Raw genomic sequence first — 22,340 nt, 5'->3', positions numbered from 1 at the left:
ATGCGGGACGTGCTGTGTAACGCGGGACGTGCTGTGTAACGCGGGACGCGGGGGGGTGCTGTGTAACGCGGGACGTGCTGTGTAACACGGGACGCGGGGGGGTGCTGTGTAACGCGGGACGCGGGGGGTGCTGTGTAACGCGGGGGGTGCTGTTTAACGCGGGACGTGCTGTGTAACTCGGGACGCAGGGGGTGCTGTGTAACGCGGGGGGTGCTGTGCTCGGACACCTACCTGTAATGTGTGTAGATCTTGTTGCCGGGAGGCAGGTTAGTGGTGGACCAGCGGACTATCGCAGTCAATGGCACTTCCAGACCCTAATTGCATTTTTTAAAACACAGGAAAGAGGGACAGGTCATCGTTGACATTTTGACCCGACATTACAGAGTGCCCGAGGGTCTAGCACCCCCTAAATCGGAACAGCAAGCTGAATATATCGTTCCACACCCACTCGGTTAATACTTACCCAATCGTTTAAGCTGCAGAATGGAGCGGGAGGAAAGGACACCTGCCCTGTCGAGCCTGCCCCACACCACACAGTCACCATGCACGAATAAGGGGGCTCGTGTGGAGCATAAACACCAATGGCCTGTTTCTGAGCTGTAAACTCTATCAGGCCCCCTCTGCTCTCTCGGGTGGGTGTAAAAGATCCCACGGCACTATTTGGAAGAAGAGCAGGGGAGTTCTCCCCGGTGTCCTGGGGCCAATATTTATCCCTCAACCAACATCACTGAAACAGATTATCCGGGTCATTATCACATCGCTGTGTGTGGGAGCTTGCTGTGCACAAATTGGCTGCCGCGTTTCCCACATTACAACAGTGACTACACTCCATAAGTACTTAATTGGCTGTAAAGTTCTTTTTAGACATCCAATGGTCTTGAAAGACGCTATATAAATGCGATGTCTGTCTTTCTTTAGGTTACGCTGAATTTGAGATCCTTGGTTCACTGTCAACAGGCGGCCCCTTATTCTGAAACCATGCCCCCTAGTTCTAGATTCCCCCACGAAGGGAAATATCCTCTCTGCATCTACCCTGTCCAGCCCCCTCAGAATCTTTTACGTTTCAATAAGATCACCTCTCATTCTTCTAAACTCCAATGAGCACAGGCCCAACCTGCTCAACCTTCCTTCATAAGACAACCCCTTCATCTCAGGAATGAACCGAGTGAACCTTCTCTGAACTGCCTCCTTTCAGAAGGCCCGGCAGGGTCACGATGGGCCGAGTGGCCTCCTGCTGTGCCATGCCGCTCCCCGGATCCACGACTTGGGTTCAGCTTCATCCTAGAGAAGCAGGCTGTTGGGGGTCTCTGGCCGCTGGTTGGCAAAGGGTCTCCATGAAGCTGCTTTTACACTGGAAGGGTAGTGGAGATCTGGAACTCCCTCCCCCAAAGGGCTGCAGATACTGGGGGTCAATTTGTAGAACCATACAACAGTACAGCACAGGAGGCCATTCGGCCCATCGAGTGCACCGGATCTTTTAAAGCGCAATCCCGTTAGTCCCACTCCCCGCTCTTTCTCCATATCCCTCAAGTTTTTCTCCAAGCACATATCCAATTCCCTTTTGAAGGCTACAATTGAATCAATATCCATTGCCCTTCTGAGGCAATGCGTTCCAAACACTCGCTGTGTAAAAACGTTTTCCCTCGTGTCGCCTTCGGTTCTTCTGCCAATCGCCTTAAATCTGTGTCCCTCTGGTTCCCGATCCTTCCACCAATGGGAACAGTTTCTCTCGATCTACTCTATCGAAACCCTTCATGATTTTGAGCATGAGTCACTGTTGTGACGTAGGAAACGCGGGCAGCCAAATTGCGCACAGCAAGCTCCCACAAACAGCAATGAAGTAATGATCAAATAATCTGTTGCAGCAGCTGATTGAGGGATAAATATTGGCCCAGGACACTGGGAGAACTCCCATGCTCTTCTTCCAAATAGTGGCTGTGGGACCTTTTACACCAGCCTGTGAGGGCAGACAGGGCCTGGGTTTAAGGTCTCTCCAAGTCTGAGTTGGATAGATGTTTGTTGGGTAAGGGTATCGAGGGATACAGGTCGAAGGCGGGTAAATGGAGTCGAGGTGCACAGCAGCCATCATCGATCAGAATGGCGGAACGGGCTCGAGGAGCTGAATAGCCTCACCTTGTTCCAACTGATCACTCGTTTCTTTCTTCATCCGTAACCCCGAGCGCATTCCTTAGCGGTTGGCCCTCTGTCTCGCAAACAGACAGAAAACCAGCCACGCACGTGCACCTGTTGCGGTATATCCTCCATCTCTGCATCTACGCTCCCTTGTGTGAAACGGTCAAATGATCTGGCCCACCCACTCCGGGACAGGGAGAATGTTTGCACTTTAAATGAAACATGTATCCACTCTGTCCCATTCCCAAACCCCTTTCTCCATTCGGACCATGTACCTGTGCTGTCCCCGAAACAGGTACGTACTCTGTCCCTTTCCCAATCCGCTTGGAAATGTTCCTACTGCACAGAATCGGTTACAGTAACCTTTCCTTTCTCCACATGAAGTCAACCCACCCTCCCTCGCATGCCGTACTTCCCTCTCTCCCTCCCTTGCGTGCCCTACCTCCCCCCCCCCTCCCCTCGCATGCCCTCCCTCCCCTCCCGAGCGTGCCCTCCCTTCCTCCCTCGCGAGCGTCCCCTCCCTCGTGTGCCGTCCCATGCCCTCCCTCCCTCGCGTGCCCTACCTCTCTTGCGAACCCAACTCCCTCCCTCCATCCCTCCCACGCATGCCCTCCCTCCCTCACGTATCTCCCTCCCTCTCTCCCTCCGGTGCCCTCCCTCCCTCGCGCATCTCCCTCCCTCGCGCATCTCCCTCCCTCGCGCATCTCCCTCCCTCGCGCATCTCCCTCCCTCGCGCATCTCCCTCCCTCGCGTATCGCCCTCCCTCGCGTATCGCCCTCCCTCGCGTATCGCCCTCCCTCGCGTATCGCCCTCCCTCCCTCGCGTGCCCTCCCTCCCACGCATGCCCTCCCTCCCTCGCGTATCTCCCTCCCTCCCACGCGTGCCCTCCCTCCCTCGCGTGCCCTCCCTCCCTCCCTCCGGTGCCCTCCCTCCCACGCGTGCCCTCCCTCCCTCACGTGCCCTCCTTCCCTCCCTCCGGTGCCCTCCCTCCCACGCGTGCCCTACCTCCTTGGTGTCCTGCTGGGGCCGCTCGTTGACCTGTAGCTGAAAGAGGAAGGCTTGCTCCTCCAGGGCGCTGAGCTTGACGGGGAGGTGGCTGGATTTGCCGTCCATCCTGTAGAACGAGGCGATGGACACATCGCCCGACTGGTGGCTGCGGGGAAAAACCAGCGGCAGACACGTTCAAACCAACCGTCACCACACCGAACCCAACATCAACAACCTGCATTTATATAGCGCCGTTAACACAGTAAACGTCCCAAGGCGCTTCACAGGAGCGTTATCAGACAAAATTTGACACCGAGCCGCATAAGGAGATATTAGGACAGGGTCACTGAAGCAGGTTTTAAGGAGGGTCTTAAAGGAGGAGAGAGAGGCAGAGAGGTTTAGGGAGGGAGTTCCAGAGCTTGGGGCCCAGGCAACAGAAGGCACGGCCACCGATGGTGGAGTGATGGAAATCAGGGGGATGCTCAGGAGGGCAGAATTGGAGAAGCGCAGATATCTGACAGTTGTAAAAAGACTTGCATTTCTATAGCGCCTTTCACGACCACCTGACGTCTTAAAGCGCTTTACAGCCAATAAAGTAGCTTTGGAGTGCAGTCACTGTTGTAATGCGGGAAACACAATTTGCGCACAGCAAGCTCCCACACACAGCAATGTCATAATAACCAGATAATCTGTTTTTTATGTTATTTTGATTGAGAGATAAAAATATTGGCCAGGATACCAGGGATAACTCCCCTGCTCTTATTCAAAATAGTGCCGTGGGATCTTTTATATCCACCTGAGGGGGCAGATGGGGGCCTCGGTTTAATGTCTCATCTGAAAGACGGAACCTCCGACAGTGTGGCACTCCCTCAATACTGCCCCTCCGACAGTGCGCTCTCTCAGCACTACCCTTCCGACAGTGCGGCGCTCCCTCAGTACTGCTCCTCCGACAGTGCGGCGCTCCCTCAGTACTGCCCCTCCGACAGTGCGGCACTCCCTCAGTACTGCCCCTCTGACAGTGCGGCACTCTCTCAGTACTGCTCCTCCAACAGTGCGATGCTCCCTCAGTACTGCCCCTCCGACAGTGCGGCACTCCCTCAGTACTGCCCCTCTGACAGTGCGGCACTCTCTCAGTACTGCTCCTCCGACAGTGCGATGCTCGCTCAGTACTGACCCTCCGACAGTGCGACGCTCCCTCAGTACTGCCCCGGGAGTGTCAGCCTGGATTCTTTGTGTTCAAGTCCCTGGAGTGGGACTTGAACCCACAACCTTCTGCTACCCACCATAGGGCCGGAGGAGGTTACAGAGACTGGGGAGGGGGGAAGGGGGGCAAGAGAGTGGGGGGAGCGAGGCCATGGAGAGACTGGGAGCCGAGGTAGGTCAGTGAGCACCGGGTGGGGGTGAACGGGACCTGGTGCAAGTTAGGAATACTCGAATACTCACCCCTCAGCCTTCTCTTTTCTAAAGACAAGAGCCCCAAGCCTGTTGGGTCTTTCCCGATAGGTACAACCTCTCGGTTCTGGGATCATCCTTGTACATCTTTTTTTGCATTTTCTCCAGTGCTGCTATATCCTTTGTGTAACATGGAGACCAGAACTGTGCACTGTGCTCCAAGTGTGATAATAAAAACATAAGAATTAGGAGCAGGAGTAGGCCACTCAGCCCCTTGAGCCTGCTCCGCCATTTAATATCATGGCTGATCTTCAACCTCAACTCCACTTTCCTGCCCGTTCCCCATATCCCTTAATGTCCAAAAATTTAGCGATCTCTGTCTTGAATGTACTCAAAGACTGAGCCTCTGGGGTAGAGAATTTCAAAGGTTCACCACCCTCTGAGTGAAGTACTTTATAGAAACATAGAAAATAGGTGCAGGAGTAGGCCATTCGAGCCTGCACCACCATTCAATATGATCATGGCTGATCATGCAACTTCAGTATCCCTTTCCTGCTTTCTCTCCATACCCCATGATCCCTTTAGCCGTTAGGGCCACATCTAACTCCCTTTTGAATATATCGAATGAACTGGCCTCAACAACTTTCTGTGGTAGAGAATTCATCTCAGTCCTAAATGGCCGGCCCCTTATCCTGAGACTGTGACCCCTGGTTCTAGACTCCCCAGCCCGGGGGGAAACATCCTCCCTGCATCTACCCAGTCAATCCCTGTAAGAATTTTGTATGTTTCCCGCAGATTGGAAGGTAACTAATGTAACCCCACTATTTAAGAAAGGAGGGAGAGAAAACGGGGAACTACAGACCAGTTAGCCTGACATCAGCAGTAGGGAAAATGCAACAATCTATTATTAAGGACGTGGTAACAGGGCACTTGGAAAATAATAGGATTGGGTAGAGTCACAACACGGATTTATGAAAGGGAAATCATGTTTGACAAATCTGTTGGGAGTCTTTTGAGGTTTAATTCTATTCCTCTTGAATCTGCACAGTTTTGAATATAACTCAAGGACCCGTCCTTCTCACATTGAGCCTGGACAGGGAGGGCAGGTCGATTCTCCCCGAAGGCACCCAGCACAGGTCACTGGACAACAACCAGGAAATCGATTGCCACCCCAAACCAACCCAACGGGACCAGTTTGAAGTGCAAATCACTGGCAAGGTTGCCGGAGGCACCGCTGAACCGACACGCCTCCTCTCCACATCCTTCCCAGTCCCTCAGAAATCCCAGTAGGATATTACGCACAGCTCTCACCAGACATTATCCACGAGCAGCACGGAGCCATCGGGCATCATGGGCAGGTAGCTGGCATTGAAGTTTGGCAAGATCTGCACGTCCTGGACCGAGATCTCCTCCTGCGAGGAGGTGTTTAGCACTGTTGGGGAGAGGAGAATGCAGCCATTTCATCACACGGCGAGAGAGCATGGTTCTGTAGCATCCAAAGCACGATAAAATGTTACATTCAGATTGTCAACACCAACTTGCATTTATATAGCACTTACACAAGAACATTAATGGAGCAGGAGTCGCCCATACGGCCCCTCGAGCCTTCTCCGCCATTTAATACGATCATGGTTGATCTAATCATGGACTCAGCTCCACTTCCCCGCCCGCTCCCCATAACCCCTTATCCCCTTATTGGCTAAGAAAATGTTTATTTCTGTTTTAAATTTATTCAATGTCCCAGCTTCCACAGCTCTCTGAGGCAGCGAATTCCACAGATTTACAACCCTCAGAGAAGAAATTTCTCCTCATCTCAGTTTTAAATGGGTGGCCCCTTATTCTAAGATCATGCCCCCTAGTTCTAGTCTCCCCCATCAATAGAAACATCCTCTCTGCATCCACCTCATAATCTTATACATTTCGATAAGATTACCTCTCATTCTTCTGAATTCCAATGAGTAGAGGTCCAACCTACTCAACCTTTCCTCATAAGTCAACCCCCTCATCTCCGGAATCAACCGAGTGAACCTTCTCTGAACTGCCTCCAAAGCAAGTATATCCTTTCTTAAATATGGAAATCAGAACTGCACGCAGTACTCCAGGTGTGGCCTCACCAATACTCTGTATAACTGTAGCAAGACTTCCCTGCTTTTATACTCCATCTCCTTTGCAATAAAGGCCAAGATCCCATTGGCCTTCCTGATCACTTGCTGTACCTGCATACTAACCTTTTGTGTTTCATGTACAAGTACCCCCAGGTCCCGCTGTACTGCGGCACTTTGCAATCTTTCTTCATTTAAATAATAACTTGCTCTTTGATTTTTTTTCTGCCAAAGTGCATGACCTCACACTTTCCAACATTATACTCCATCTGCCAAATTTTTGCCCACTCACTTAGCCTGTCTACGTCCTTTTGCAGATTTTGTGTGTCCTCCTCACACATTGCTTTTCAACCTAGTTAAACCTCCCAAAGCTCTTTACAGGAGGACAACATTTGATGAGGGAATCTGGGAAGGGAGAGGAAGGTTGAAGTATCGTGCACTTCAAATATCTTCAGTTCTAGCAGCGTGCAAGATAATGTCTGTGCTTTGATTGTGAGACACCTTTAAATCGCAAGGTCTTTAATACAGGATCGGCAGGCTTAAAAGGGATGTCTATGCTGCAGAGTGCAACGGATTGGCATCATTACCTTTAATCACGGTGAGCTGTTTCCCGGACACGTTGAGTTGTCGACATTTTACTGTGGGAGGCGGCAGCACGGTTAGCAATGTACTCACTGTGGGTGGGGAGAGAGAAGGAGGGGTACAAGATGCATTAAAACAAGATTTAGAATCAATCTCGGTGCACAATTATCAAGCAGGATAGTCGTAGGGGAGTGAAATTGGATTGGACGGGGGAGGAAGTGCAAGCAGTTTCCAAACGGTCGCCTGGTTCGCTCCGCCCGGTACTCCACTCCGACAGAACGGAGTATCAGAAACATAGAAAATAGGTGCAGGAGTAGGCCATTCGGCCCTTCGAGCCTGCACCACCATTCAATATGATCATGGCTGATCACTCCCTCAGTACCCCTTTCCTGCTTTCTCTCCATACCCCTTGATCCCTTTAGCCGTAAGGGCCATATCTAACTCCCTTTTCAATATATCTGACGAACTGGCCTCAACAACTTTCTGTGGCACAGGTTCACAACTCTCTGGGTGAAGAAGTTTCTCCTCATCTCGGTCCTATGTGGCTTACCCCTTATCCTTAGACGGTGTCCCCTGGTTCTGGACTTCCCCAACATCAGGAACATTCTTCCTGCATCTAATCTGTCCAGTGCTGTCAGAATTTTATATGTTTCTATGAGATCCCCTTTCATTCTTCTAAATTCCAGTGAATATAAGCCTAGTCGATCCAGTCTTTCTTCATATGTCAGTCCTGCCATCCCGAGAATCAGTCTGGTGAACCTTCGCTGCACACTCTCAATAGCAAGAATGTCCTTCCTCAGATTAGGAGACCAAAACTGTACAGGTGTGGTTCATAACTGTCGGTCGGTGATTCCACCTGTTTGCATCTCTGTCCCATGTCTAATTTCACTTCTTTCCTCCCCCCCCGCCACACACTTGGCTTTATAATCGCAGATAAATGTCTTTGCTTTGCATTCCGGAGACCACGTTGCAGTTATACACGTCACCGAGAGAACAAACACGTTTCTGGCAGCGCTGTCGGAACTAGTCTTGCGATTTAGAATCAGAGAATCCCAGAAACTTACAGCACAGGAGGAGGCCATTCGGCCCTGTGCCGGCCCTGTGACAGAGCAGTCGTGCTTAGCCCCATACCCCCGCTTTGTGTCCGTAACCCTGTAAGTTCCCCATCCCCAAGTACCCGTCCAATTGATGGAATTAGCTCCCGACACCATTTCAGGTCGAGCGTTCCAGATCCCCACAACTCTGACAACATTTATTCCTCGGCTCCCCTCTAGATCATTTGTCAATGATTTTAAATCTCTGACCTCTGGTTATTGACCCGTGCACCAGTGGGAATATTTTATCTCTAGCTACTCGATCAAAACCCTCTCATCATCTTGAAAACCTCTATTAGATCACCTCTCAGCCTTCTCTGTTCCAAGGAGAACAGCCTGAGCTTTTCCAACCTTTCATAACGGAGGTCGCTCAACCCAGGTGACCCGGTAACCTCCTGGTAACCCTTTCTCGGAACATCTTTCCTGACCCAGAATTGGCCACAATACTCCGGCCCTCCATTGCTGGGCTGTCCGCCATCATCTTACCTTGAGCTTTAAAAGTGCTTTGATCCTCTCTGAAGATGTGGGAGGGATTACGGTTCTGTAGAATGGTCAGGTAGCCATGCTCCCGCACCTCTGCTTTCTCCTGGTCCCTCTTCCACACGGTCACGATGATCTGCAATCGAGTACACGGTCAATTGAGCATGTGGGCTGCAGCCTTTTGGATGAGTTGAAAAGGGAGCGAGAGTGAGAGGAGACAGACACAGAGATGGCGGGGGGAAAGCGAGGGGCGGAGGGGGGGAAAGCGAGGGGCGGAGGGGGGGAAGCGAGGGGCGGAGGGGGGGAAGCGAGGGGCGGAGGGGGGGAAGCGAGGGGCGGAGCGAGGGGCGGAGGGGGGGTGGGGCGGAGGAGGGGAAGCGAGGGGTGGAGGGGGGTGCGAGGGGCGGAGGAGGGTGCGAGGGGGGAGCGAGGGGCGGAGGGGGGAAGCGAGGGGCGGAGAGGGAAGCGAGGGGCGGAGAGGGAAGCGAGGGGCGGAGTGAGGGGCGGAGGGAGGGGGGTAGCGAGGGGCGGAGCGGGACAGCAGTAAGTTGGGAGGGAGATAAAACACACTGTACCCACTAGGCATGGACAGTACAGCAAGAACAACTTGCCAACACTCCGTAGTCGAGTATCAATAACTGGCTCTGTGCTAGACAGACATGCAACTGTGGCAGTGGTTTGATGACTCAATCGGACACTGCCTCGTTCGACTTCAAGCAGCCATGGAACAAACCACATGTTTGCAGTGCTCACTGCAGGGGCTGACCGGCATGGAGCCATGATAGCCCAGTCCAAGGAAGCGGCCTGCCATTTCACCACAGACCCCAAACTAGACAGCATGTCAATAGAAGAATTGATGGGCGATTTCCCGAGCGATTCTGGTAAACGTCGAATTATATTCCAATCATCTGCCAGATTATCGAGGCCGCGACCTTTCCTCCGTCCCTCGAGCCTGCCCGAGGTGTCGGTGTCCACTATCCCACAGCCTCTCACAGTGAGATAAAAATCAGCCGCCACTCAGGACTGTTTTGGGCTTCTTCTCTCCCTCTGATCAGTCCACACCCCCGACTGACCAGATTTGAGATTTCCTACATTTATTTTGCATGGAACCGATCCAGCCCGCTATTGGAGACTTCCATCCAGTCATTCTGGCCTAGATTTCAACCCAGATCAGAGCGTTGATAGGCCTGTTCCCCAGACTGCCACACAACTTACTTCTGTCCACATTATAAATCCCGGAATCCAACACCAGGGTCAGGATGATGCCAGCGAGATGCCACTCTTTCCGCTAACGTGTTTGGACATTATTAAATGTGCACAATTGGTATGTGTGTGTTTGTTGATGCTGTCGGCCGTGGCTCAGTGGGTAACACTCTCGCCTCTGAATCAGAAGGTTGTGGGTTCAAGTCCCGCTCCAGAGACATAATCCAGGCCAACTCTCCCAGTGCAGTGCTGAGGGAGCGCTGCACTGTCGGAGGGGCAGCCCTGAGGGAGCGCCGCAGTGTCGGAGGGGCAGCCCTGAGGGAGCGCCGCACTGTCGGAGGGGCAGCCCTGAGGGAGCGCCGCACTGTCGGAGGGGCAGCCCTGAGGGAGCGCCGCAGTGTCGGAGGGGCAGCCCTGAGGGAGCGCCGCAGTGTCGGAGGGGCAGCCCTGAGGGAGCGCCGCACTGTCGGAGGGGCAGCCCTGAGGGAGCGCCGCACTGTCGGAGGGGCAGCCCTGAGGGAGCGCCGCACTGTCGGAGGGGCTGTCTTTCGGATGAGACTTTAAACCAAGGCCCTGGTCTCTCAAGCTGCCTATTTTGAAGACCTGCAGTGGGAGTTCTCCCCGTTGTCATGGGGCCAATATTTATTCATCAACCAACATCAGTTTAAAAAAAAAAGAGATTATCTGGGTCATAATCACATTGCTGTTTGTGGGAGCTTGCTGTGCACAAATTAATTGCCGCGTTTCCCACATTACAACACTTCAAAATACTTCATTGGATGTGAAGCGCTTTGGGACATGTTGAGGCCGGGAGAGGCGCTATAGAAATGCAAGCTCACTACGGCTTGAAAAGTTAAACACATCCACACGGAGTCAGATATTTGAAAGAAGATTTTTAAAAATCCATGTTCAATCCCTTTCTGGTTTACCAGCTGACCTGAAAATGAACATGCCAGGGACGGGAGACAACGGACTGATTCAGGAACCCTTCCCTCAGTTCCCGTCCGTTCCTCAAATAGACTTGTTGAACTTGGTGGCAGAGGTTATTTGGTTTTCCGACCGGCCCCTGTGGACGGAATGCACGATGTGTTTCCTGTGTCTATTTTCAGACCGAGACCCTCCACATCACATTAGGATGAGGTTTGTGGTCAACAACCTCCTGAAGCTTTTCATCACGGAGCCTCCCGACTGGCCCAGTCCCACCAACAATATTTCTATAGCCAATAAACAAACAAAAGGTTTTTTTTTAAAAAGACAATTTAAAAAAAAAAAATGCCCTTATGATTTTTCGCCCGAGTAGCTCCCAACAGCACCCGGGAGATTCATCCTAAATTAACCTGCAGACTCCAGAACTAGTCTGGAAGAGTTGGAAACTCAAGATGAGGTTGCAGTATCCGACAGGCACAAGTTTCACCCTCACTCAACACTAATGCGTGCAGTTCTGGTCACCACATTACAGGAGAGGGTACAGAGGAGATTTTCCAGGCTGTTGTCTGGACAAAAATGTTTAGCTGTGAGGAAAGATTGGACAGGCTGGGGTTGCTTTCTTTGGAACAGAAGAGGCCGAGGGGAGACATAATTGAGGTGTATAAAATTGAGGGGCCTGGATAGAGTGGATAGGACGGACCTGTTTCCCTTGGCAGAGGGGTCAACAACCAGGGGGCACAGATTTAAAGTAATTGGGGGGAGGTTTAGAGGGGATTTGAGGGGAAATGTCTTCACCCAGAGGGTGGTGGGGGTCTGGAACTCACGGCCTGAAAGGGTGGTAGAGGCAGAAACCCTCACCACATTTAAAAAGTACCTGGATGTGCACCTGAAGTGCTGTAACCTACAGGGCTACGGACTGAGAGCTGGAAAGTGGGATTAGGCTGGGTAGCTCTTTGTCGGCCTGTGCGGACACGATGGGTCGAATGGCCTCCTCCTGTGCCATAAATTCCTATGGTACTGTGAATTTGGTTTCAGGTTTGGGGATGGGGGGGGGGGGGGGAGATTGTCCATATTTGGTGGCTTAACAATGGCTGTTTTAAATAAGAAGGATGGCCATTCGGGGAAATTAGGAAATAAATGTAACTAATTTGAAACTTGCAGACACGTGCTTTTTATTTAACCTTCGGAGGAGCGCGCAAATTATTTCAGCTCGTGTTCCTCCGCGGTTGGCCGGTTAACCAGAATGTAATTGAATCACAACAGTTTTCCAATGCGTGACTCAGTGTGTCCATGTTTGCAATTTTCCAAAAACCCATGAGCAAATATGCAAGTTATATGGGAGATATTTCATCGTTTCCAAACTCTTCAATAAAATGGTTTCTGTTTTGCTTTTCAAAAGTGGATTTTATTTTCGGTATCTTAGGTCCTTTGACGTAGACACTCCTTGCTCCCCTTGTCAATTGGCAACTCTCTTTCCCCCACCCCCCCCCCTATATTCACCAGTACTCGCCCAAGAACAGGAGGATGCCATTCAGCCCCTCGAGCATGTTCCGCCATTCAATTAGATCATGGCTGGTCCGTACCTTAACTCTATCTACCTGCCCCGGTTCCATATCCCTTGATATCCTTACCCAACAAATATGTGAATTGCCCCCCCAGCCTCGACAGCTTTTATGGGGAAATAGGGTTAGGACTCCAATCATTAACAGACTCTGGCTTCACTCATCCCACTCTGTAATCCCCCCATGTCTGCACAAACCAATTGCTGCTCTCGTCCTTCTGTGACTAATTCCAGCTCCCTATCCCATGTTGTTAAATGTAACGCACTAACATGTGATTGTACTAGAGAGGGTTCGCAGATTTTTTTTCTTTTTCGTTGCCAATCTTTCCAATTCTTTGTCAAATCACAAACGCCAGAGGTCACCTTGCACACATCAAGGATAACTCTGCGCCAATGCTCTTAGCCAAAAGGCCGAGAGCCACTGCACCGTTCCTGGAAGTACTGCAATACCAGGTTCGTGCCATGGAGGTGGATGGGTCAGGCCCCCCACACACCTTTACCAGGATGTTGCCACCCAGGTGGATGAAGCAATTGTCTCGTGAGCCTGGACTGGAGAATTTTAGCGATGAGGAAATATTGGACAGGCTGGGATTGTTTTCTTTAGAACAGAGGAGGCTGAGGGGGTATTTAATTGAGGTGGGAGCGCCCTAGATAGAGTGGATAGGAAGGAGCTATTTCCCTTAGCAGAACAGTCAACAACCAGGGGGTACAGATTTAAAGTAATTGGGGGGAGGTTTAGAGGGGATTTGAGGAGGACATGTGTCACCCAGAGGGTGGTCTGGAACTCACTGCCTGAAAGGGTGGTAGAGGTAGAGGCAGAAACCCTCACCACATTTAAAAAGTACCTGGATGTGCACTTCAAGTGCTGTAACCCACAGGGCTACAGACCGAGAGCTGGAAAGTGGGATTAGGCTGGGTGGCTCTTTGTTGGCCGGCACGGACACGATGGGCCGAATGGCCTCCTTCTGTGCCGTGAATTTCAATGATTCTGTCCGTTTATTATAGCTGTGCTTACCAGTTCGAACCTTGTTAGGTTGCGATGAATGCAGGAACGTTTAAACCCAAGTCAATTGTTCCGACGAGTTTCTCTCTCCACAGATGCTGCCCGAATGTTCCCAGCATTTTCTGTTTTTTTTTTCTAATTTCTAGCATCTAGCGGTATTTCGTTTTAATTGATAGGTAAATAACACTTTAAGGTTCAAGTATCTTCATGTACTTAAGCCATTCTTAAGCCCCTCTGAGTGATATGAGGGGCTAAGTTTGTTTCTAAGCACTGCCTGCCATTTAGCAGTTTTGTTTAGTATTTTTAAAATTTTTTTTAATTAATTCCTGGGATGTGGCTGTCGCTGGCCAAGGTCGGCATTTATTGCCCATCGAGAAGGTGGTGATGAGCCTCCTTCTTGAACCGCTGCAGTCCATGTGGTGAAGGTGTTCCCACAGTGCTGACTTTGTCAGAGTGATTTGTTACAACTGAGTGTCTCGCTGGGCCATTCCAGAGGGTCAGTTAATGTTCAACCACATTGCTGTGGGTCTGGAGTCACCTATAGGCCAGGTAAAGATGGCAGTTTTCCGTCCTCTAAAGTTCACTAGTGAACCAGAAGGGTTTTTACAATAATCCGGTAGTTTCACTGTCACTATCATTGCTTTATTTAATTGAATTTAAATGCCCCAGTTGCGGTGGTGGGATTTGAACTTATTTTGCCAGGTCTCTGGATTACTAGTCGAGTAACATAACCACTACACTACCGTACCTGTATTCAACAGCAATCTACAACAGTCTGGTTATATAAAGGAGCACGGTAACAGCGCTACCCCGTTATACCCTCTATCATGTATAGCGGGAAAATCACGTTCACACCAACGCGCCCGCAATACGCGATGGGGGACTGCACCTACAGCCAGCATGCTGGGGAAAACTCGGGACCCCTGGAGCACTGGTGCCCCTGTGAAAAGGATCAGCGACTCCAATCCGTTCCCAGGATTAGGAGGGGACGGTGTATTAAAATCAGAAGGAAATCAATCGAAATAAGATCAAAGAGGGAGGACTAGAATGAGCTTGCTTCGAAGGGCAGCTCTCCCCAAACGGAACTGAGCACACTCCATCACTGCACACATGCAATCTTTTGTGGCTACGTAATGAGGCTCGGAAAATGGTCCAAGTGATGGCGATGCTTTTCACCGCTCAGCATTAATTGCTCGCATCTAGTTAAGTTTATGGTCTCTGAATTACTTGTGTGTGGTGTGAGAGAGCGAGAGCGCGCAAGAACGAGAGCGAGTGTGAGAGAGAGAGAGAGAGCGCGCGAGAGAGAGAAAGAGCGCGAGAGAGAGAAAGAGAAAGAGCGCGAGAGAGAGAGAGAAAGAGCGCGAGAGAGAGAAAGAGAGAGAGCGCGAGAGAGAGAGAGAAAGAGCGCGAAAGAGGGAGCGAGCGCAAGAGAGAGAGAGAGCGCAAGAGAGAGAGAATGCGCAAGAACGCGAGAGAGAGAGAGCAGGGCGAGAGAGAGATAGAGAGCAGGGCGAGAGAGAGATAGAGAGCAGGGCGAGAGAGAGAGAGAGCGCGTGTTAATATCTCAGGTAGCCGCAGGTTGAGTCCTGCCACATTATTGCAAAGTAACTGCCGACCCACGGAACAATTAAAAATGGTAAATAATCTTTCCGGCGGCTTGGGGAACATAAAAGCTTTCTGTAGACCAGTTCCATCCAGTAATCAGCAGCTTTCTTACACAGAAAGAGGCCATTGGGCCCCCCCCCCCCCGCTCCGTGCCGGGGTTTATGCTCCACACCAGCCCCTCCCACCCCTCTCCATCTCACCCCATCACCATCTCCTTCTATTCCTTTCCCCCTCATGTGTTTATCCAGCTTCCCCTTAAATACATCGATACTATTCGCCTCAGCCCCTCCCTGTGGCAGCGAGTTCCACATTCTCACCGCTCTCTGGGGAAAGAAGCTTCTCCTGAATTCCCCATTGGATTTCTGGGTGACTATCTGATATTCTTGGCCCCTAGTTATACTCTCCCGCACAAGTGGAAACATTCTCTCCGCCCACCCTATAAAACTCCTTCATAATCTTAAAGCCCTCGATCAGGTTAGCCCGCAGAGAAAAGAGACGCGGTCTGATCAGTCTTCCCTGATATTTATAACCTTGCAGTTCTGGAATCATCCTTGCAAATATTTTTCGTGCACCTTCCCCAGAGCCTCCTGACGGGCTTCCTACAAATACATGATGCTTTACTCGAGAGTGAAAACTCAGAGATAATAAAATGATCTTTTTACGCCAAATCGGGATCTTCCCCAGCCCCACAAATCAAGAGAAGGGGAAAACTGAGAGGTAGATTCCATTTTTTAAATGTATTCACTCACTGGCCAGGCCGGCATTTATTGCCCATCCCCCTAATTGCCCCTTGAGAAGGTGGTGGTGAGCCGCCTTCTTGAACCGCTGCAGTCCGTGTGGTGAAGGTGCTCCCACAGTGCTGTTAGGGAGGGAGTTCCAGGATTGTGACCCAGCGACGATGAAGGAACGGCCGATATATTTCCCTGTCGGGATGGTGTGTGACTGGGAGGGGAACGTGGAGGTGGTGGTGTTCCCACGCGCCTGCTGCCCTTGTCCTTCTAGGTGGTAGAGGTCGTGGGTTTGGGAGGTGCTGCCGAAGAAGCCTTGGCGAGTTGCTGTAGTGCATCTTGTAGATGGTGCACACTGCAGCCACGGTGCGCCGGTGGTGGAGGGAGTGAGTGTTGAAGGTGGTGGAGGGAGTGAGTGTTGAAGGCGGTGACTTCAAACTAGTTGTCTGGCTTTAAACTTTTTGGTTAATGTCTAAATCGTCCCATTGTTCTAAACTTATTACAGCGCGCATGTAGTGCAGAGTGTATTTAGTACAGAGCGCATGTACTGCCCCACAGGTATTTGCACGACCAGAGTATTTTTCCCACTCGGCCATGTAAGGGCAAGGGTCCCAGTCTCATGGCAGCTGTTACGATGCCATATTGTTGGGCTGTCTGGGTTTCTCCACGGAACGAGTGTGGCCATTCTTTGTGCGAGACCCAGACAGCAAGCTATTCAACCATGGGGAGGCATCACAGCCGAGGCTGACCCTGCAAAGAAAACACACCCACTCTCACACACACGAAGAGGCTGAATCCCAGAGGCTCTTGGTTGGACACCAGAGGATGACCAGTGCCACCAGAATTGTACCCCAGCAAGAGCCCGCACCTTCAGGAGGAGTGGAAATTCGGGCAGATTAACAAAAGCACCTCCATCTGAGGCAAAACATCCCGCCAGAGCCACCCTGGGACCAAGCCGCAACCGTGGAGAGCTGAATGTCTGCGGCGTACATTTATCAGACACGAGCTTGATAATGGTCCTGGCTCCGAACAGTGCCCAACCTGTGTCACACAATAGTTTGACTCTCACCTTTGCTTTTATCGTTCCAACTGGCAGCTTGTCCAGGGCCACTGTGAGCGGAAAAATAACCTCATCGTTGGAAATGATGGGCTCCTCCGCCGGCGTCTGGAGAAAAGACAAAGAGAAACAGTGAGACGGGATCTGGGCGTGGGTACCATTGGGAAAGCACACAGGTTAAGCCTACACCCGCGACATACATCAACATCCATTCGGCACGGGGTAAAGCCTCATTAAAACACAGGCACTTGTGTGCTCCTTCCCCGCCTTATGCTTCAACTGTATAAAACACTAGTCACGCCACAGCTAGAGTACTGCGTGCAGCTCTGGTCACCGCATTACAGGAAAGATGTGATTGCACTGGAGAGGGTACAGAGGTGAATTACCAGGATATGCCAGGACTGGGGAATTTTAGCTATGAGGAAAGATTGGATAGACTGGGGTTGTTTTCATTGGAATAGAGGAGGCTGAGGGGAGACCTTATTGAGGTGTATAAAATAATGAGGGGCCTGGATAGAGTGGATAGGCCCGCCCCTCCGATAGCGCGGCGCTCCCTCAAGTGTTGGCCCTCCGACAGTGTGGCGCTCCCTCAGTACTGCCCCTCCCACAGTGCAACACTCCCTCAGCACTGCTTCTCCGACAGCGCAGCGCTCCCTCAGTACTGCCCCTCCGACAGTGCGGCGCTCCCTCGGCGCCGCCCCTCCGACAGTGCGCCGCTCCCTCAGCACTGCCCCTCCCACAGTGCAGGGCTCCCTCAGTACTGCCCCTCCGATTGTGCGGCGCTCCCTCAGTACTGCCCCTCCGTCAGTGCGGTGCTCCCTCAGCATTACATAAGAACATAAGAATTAGGAACATGAGTAGGCCATCTAGCCCCTCGAGCCTGCTCTGCCATTCAGAAAGATCATGGCTGATCTGGCCATGGACTCAGCTCCACTTACCCGCCCGCTCCCCATAACAATTCCCTTATTGCTTAAAAATCTATCTATCTGTGACTTGAATACATTCAATGAGCTAGCCTCAACTGCTTCCTTGGGCAGAGAATTCCACAGATTCACAACCCTCTGGGAGAAGAAATTCCTTCTCAACTCGGTTTTAAATTGGCTACCCCGTATTTTGAGGCTGTGCCTCCTAGTTCTAGTCTCCCCGACCAGTGGAAACAACCTCTCTGCCTCTATCTTGTCCATCCCTTTCATTATTTTAAATGTTTCTATAAGATCATCCCTCATCCTTCTGAACTCCAACGAGTAAAGACCCAATCTACTCAATCTATCATCATAAGGTAACCCCCTCATCTCCGGAATCAGCCGACTGAATCGTCTCTGTACCCCCTCCAAAGCAAGTATATCCTTCCTTAAGTAAGGTGACCAAAACTGCACGCAGTACTCCAGGTGCGGCCTCACCAATACCCTGTACAGTTGCAGCAGGACCTCCCTGCTTTTGTACTCCATCCCTCTCGCAATGAAGGCCAACATTCCATTTGCCTTCCTGATTACCTGCTGCACCTGCAAACTAACTTTTTGGGATTCATGCACAAGGACCAAAAAGAGTTTCATGACCAAAAAGAGTTTCATGCACAAGGACCCCCAGGTCCCTCTGCACCTCAGTATGTTGTAATTTCTCCTCGTTCAAATAATATTCCCTTTTACTGTTTTTTTTTCCCCCAAGTGGATGACCTCACACTTTCCGACATTGTATTCCATCTGCCAAACCTTAGCCCATTCGCTTAACCTATCTAAATCTCTTTGCAGCCTCTCTGTGTCCTCTACACAACCCGCTTTCCCACTAATCTTTGTGTCATCTGCAAATTTTGATGCACTACACTCTGTCCCCTCTTCCAGGTCATCTATGTATATTGTAAACAGTTGTGGTCCCAGCACCGATCCCTGTGGCACACCACTAACCACCGATTTCTAACCCGAAAAGGACCCATTTATCCCGACTCTCTGCTTTCTGTTCGCCAGCCAATTCTCGATCCATGTTAATACATTTCCTCTGACTTCGCGTACCTCTGTCTTCTGCAGTAACCTTTTGTGTGGCACCTTATCGAATGCCTCTTGGAAATCTAAATACACCACATCCATCGGTACACCTCTATCCACCATGCTCGTTATATCCTCAAAGAATTCCAGTAAATTAGTTAAACATGATTTCCCTTTCATGAATCCATGTTGTGTCTGCTTGATTGCACTATTCCTATCTAGATGTCCCGCTATTTCTTCCTTAATGATAGCTTCAAGCATTTTCCCCACTCCAGATGTTAAACTAACCGGCCGATAGTTACCTGCCTTTTGTCTGCCCCCTTTTTTTAAACAGAGGCGTTACATTAGCTGCTCTCCAATCCGATGGTACCTCCCCAGAGTCCAGAGAATTTTGGTAGATTATAACGAATGCATCTGCTATAACTTCCGCCATCTCTTTTAATACCCTGGGATGCATTTCATCAGGACCAGGGGACTTGTCTACCTTCAGTCCCATTAGCCTGTCCAGCACTACCCCCCTAGTGATAGTGATATCTCAAGGTCCTCCCTTCCCACATTCCCGTGACCAGCAATTTTTGGCATGGTTTTTGTGTCTTCCACTGTAAAGACCGAAGCAAAATAGTTGTTTAAGGTCTCAGCCATTTCCACATTTCCCATTATTAAATCCCCCTTCTCATCTTCTGAGGGACCAACATTTACTTTAGTCACTCTTGTCTGTTTTATATATCGGTAAAAGCTTTTACTATCTGTTTTTATGTTTTGCGCAAGTTCATTTTCGTAATCTATCTTTCCTTTCTTTATTGCTTTCTTAGTCATTCTTTGCTGCCGTTTAAAATGTTCCCAATCTTCTAGTTCCCCACTAACCTTGGCCACCTTATGCGCATTGGTTTTTAATTTGATACTCTCCTTTATTTCCTTGGTTATCCACGGCTGGTTATCCCTTCTCTTATTGCCCTTCTTTTTCACTGGACTATATTTTTGTTGAGCACTATGAAAGAGCTCCTTAAAAGTCCTCCACGGTTCCTCAATTGTGCCACCGTTTAGTCTGTGTTTCCAGTCTACTTTAGCCAACTCTGCCCTCATCCCACTGTAGCTCGTTAAATTCGTCTCGTAGGACCTCATCCCTTTTTTTTTTAACCTATATCGTTGGTACCAATGTGCACCACGACAACTGGCTGTTCACCCTCCCTTTTCAGAATGTCCTGCACCCGCTCCGAGACATCCTTGACCCTTGCACCAGGGAGGCAACATACCATCCTGGAGCCTCGGTTGCGGTCGCAGAAACACCTATTTATTCCCCTTGCCCCTCCGACTGTGCGGCTCTCCCTCAGCAGTGCCCTTCCGACAGTGCGGCGCTCCCTTAGAACTGCACTGGAGTGTCAACCTGGATTTATGTGACTCAGAGGAGAGTGTGCTGCCCACTGAGCCACAGGGGTCACTGATCAGCCATGATCTCGGTGAATGGCGGAACGGGCTTGAGAGGCTGAATGGCCGAATCCTCTTCCTGTATCGAGCAGCAGCTGGTTAAACAAGGCGCCGCCTCACGGCGACCTCCTGGATAGAGAATAATTAACCAGCATATCCTACTCCCCCAAACAAAGTTGGGATTTATTTTGATTTCCTGGTTTTACACAAGCCCATTTTCCTAGTCCCTCCATCATCTTTCGGCACCCAGGTTTCTTTATTAAATTAAAAATAAGTCTCTCCCATTCTCCCCAACCACCTCCTCACTCTATTAATCACTTCGTGATTTTGACCTCTTCGAAATAATTGGTCTTGTCGTACTCTCGAGAGCCAAGGTGTTCAATTGGTTTCACTGGAGGTCCGCTGGCCATAACCGGATCAGATTTTCCCAATAAATACCAGGCGGTCAACGGTGTTACCAACACTGGGTAAGGCAGCTGGCTGCCATTGCAGAGCACAATCCCAACCATCGAAGCCCAGCTACTCCAAGTGCCGTGGCATTGAACGCTGCGAATCAAAGTGGTCTTGTTTTATTTAGTAGAGAGGCAGATTCTACTTCCGCTGGTTGAGGAGTCTTGGACATAGAAACACAGAAAATAGGTGCAGTAGGCCGCCATTCGGCCCTTCGAGTCTGCACCACCATTCAATATGATCATGGCTGATCCTCTATCTCAACACCATATTCCCGCTTTTTCCCCATACCCCTTGATGCCTTTTGTGTTTAGAAATCTATCTATCTCCCTCTTAAATATATTCAGTGACTTGGCCCCCACAGCCTTCTGTGGTAGAGAATTCCACAGGTTCACCACCCTCTGAGTGAAAACATTTCTCATCTCAGTCCTAAATTTCCTACGCCGTATCCTGAGACTGTGACCCCTTGTTCTAGACTTCCCAGCCCGGGGAAACATCCTCCCCGCATCCAGTCTGTCCAACCCCGTCAGAATTTTATACCTTTCAATGAGATCCCCTCTTATTCTTCTAATCTCGAGAGAATACAGGCCTAGTCAGCCCAATTTCTCCTCATACGACAGTCCTGCCATCCCAGGAATCAGTCTGGTGAACCTTCGCTGCACTCCCTCTATGGCAAGTATATCCTTTCTTAGGTAAGGAGACCAAAACTGCACACAATACTCCAGGTGCGGTCTCACCAAGGCCCCGTATAACTGCAGTAAGACTTCCTTGCTCCTGTACTCAAACCCTCTTGCAATGAAGGCCAACATACCATTTGCCTTCCTAACTGCTTGCTGCACCGGCATGTTTGCTTTCAATGACAAGTATTAGAGCCAGGCGTTTCAGGAGTGAAGTTGGGAAACACTTGTACACACGAAGAAGTTTGGAACTTTCTCCTGCAAGCGGCAATTAATGCTAGAGCAATTGTTAATTTTAAATCTGAGATTGGTAGATTTTTGTTAACCAAAAGTATTAAGCGATATGGGAGAAAAGGGGATGGAAGAATTAGGAGCAAGTCAGTCATTCGGCCCCTCTTTCCTCCCCTCCCCTTCCTCTCCACCCCTATTCACTGAGGGATTCTTCGCCCTCTCAGGTGATCTCATTGAAACAGACACAATTCTTACAGGGCTTGACAGGGTAGCTGCAGGGGGGATGTTTCCCCCGGGCTGGGGAGTCTAGAACCAGGGGGTCACAGTCTCAGGATAAGGGGTCAGACATGAAGTTTCTCCTCATCTCAGTCCTAATTCACTCAGAGGGTGGTGAATCTTTGGAATTCTCTACCCCAGAGGGCTATGGAGGCTCAGTCTGTGTGTATACTCAACACTGATAGATAGATTTTTGGATATTAAGGGAATCGTGGGATATGGGGAAAGTGAATTGAGGTGGAAGATCAGCCACGATCTCATTGAATGACGGAGCAGGCACGAGGGGCCGAATGGCCAACTCCTGCTCCTAATTCTTATGTTGTTATGCTCAGCCCATTGTTCCCCCGCCCAAACCCCCCCCCACTCAGAGGCAATTTCTCCCCTCCTCCCATAATTACAGAAACACTCTTCTCTCTTTCCCCCCCCCCCCCACTCCATTCATGAAGAT

At 50.4% G+C, this 22,340-nt stretch overlaps 1 protein-coding gene across 1 annotated transcript in view; it reads right to left on the bottom strand.

Moving 5' to 3' along the window:
* trappc14 (trafficking protein particle complex subunit 14) overlaps positions 1–22,340 on the bottom strand; it is a 92,072-nt gene that overhangs the window by 26,623 nt on the left and 43,109 nt on the right. Inside the window, exons 4-9 of the mRNA XM_070872450.1 lie at positions 16,867–16,947; positions 8,777–8,906; positions 7,202–7,288; positions 5,824–5,944; positions 3,139–3,286; positions 232–314 (exon numbers count right to left, since the gene is read on the bottom strand). Coding sequence (XP_070728551.1) covers positions 232–314; positions 3,139–3,286; positions 5,824–5,944; positions 7,202–7,288; positions 8,777–8,906; positions 16,867–16,947 — 650 coding nt within the window. The remainder of the gene's footprint in view (positions 1–231; positions 315–3,138; positions 3,287–5,823; positions 5,945–7,201; positions 7,289–8,776; positions 8,907–16,866; positions 16,948–22,340) is intronic.

The sequence above is a fragment of the Pristiophorus japonicus genome, unplaced genomic scaffold (assembly GCF_044704955.1).
Source record: "Pristiophorus japonicus isolate sPriJap1 unplaced genomic scaffold, sPriJap1.hap1 HAP1_SCAFFOLD_317, whole genome shotgun sequence".
Taxonomy (NCBI): Eukaryota; Metazoa; Chordata; class Chondrichthyes; family Pristiophoridae; genus Pristiophorus; species Pristiophorus japonicus.
This window is presented reverse-complemented; position numbering and strand designations above follow the sequence as displayed.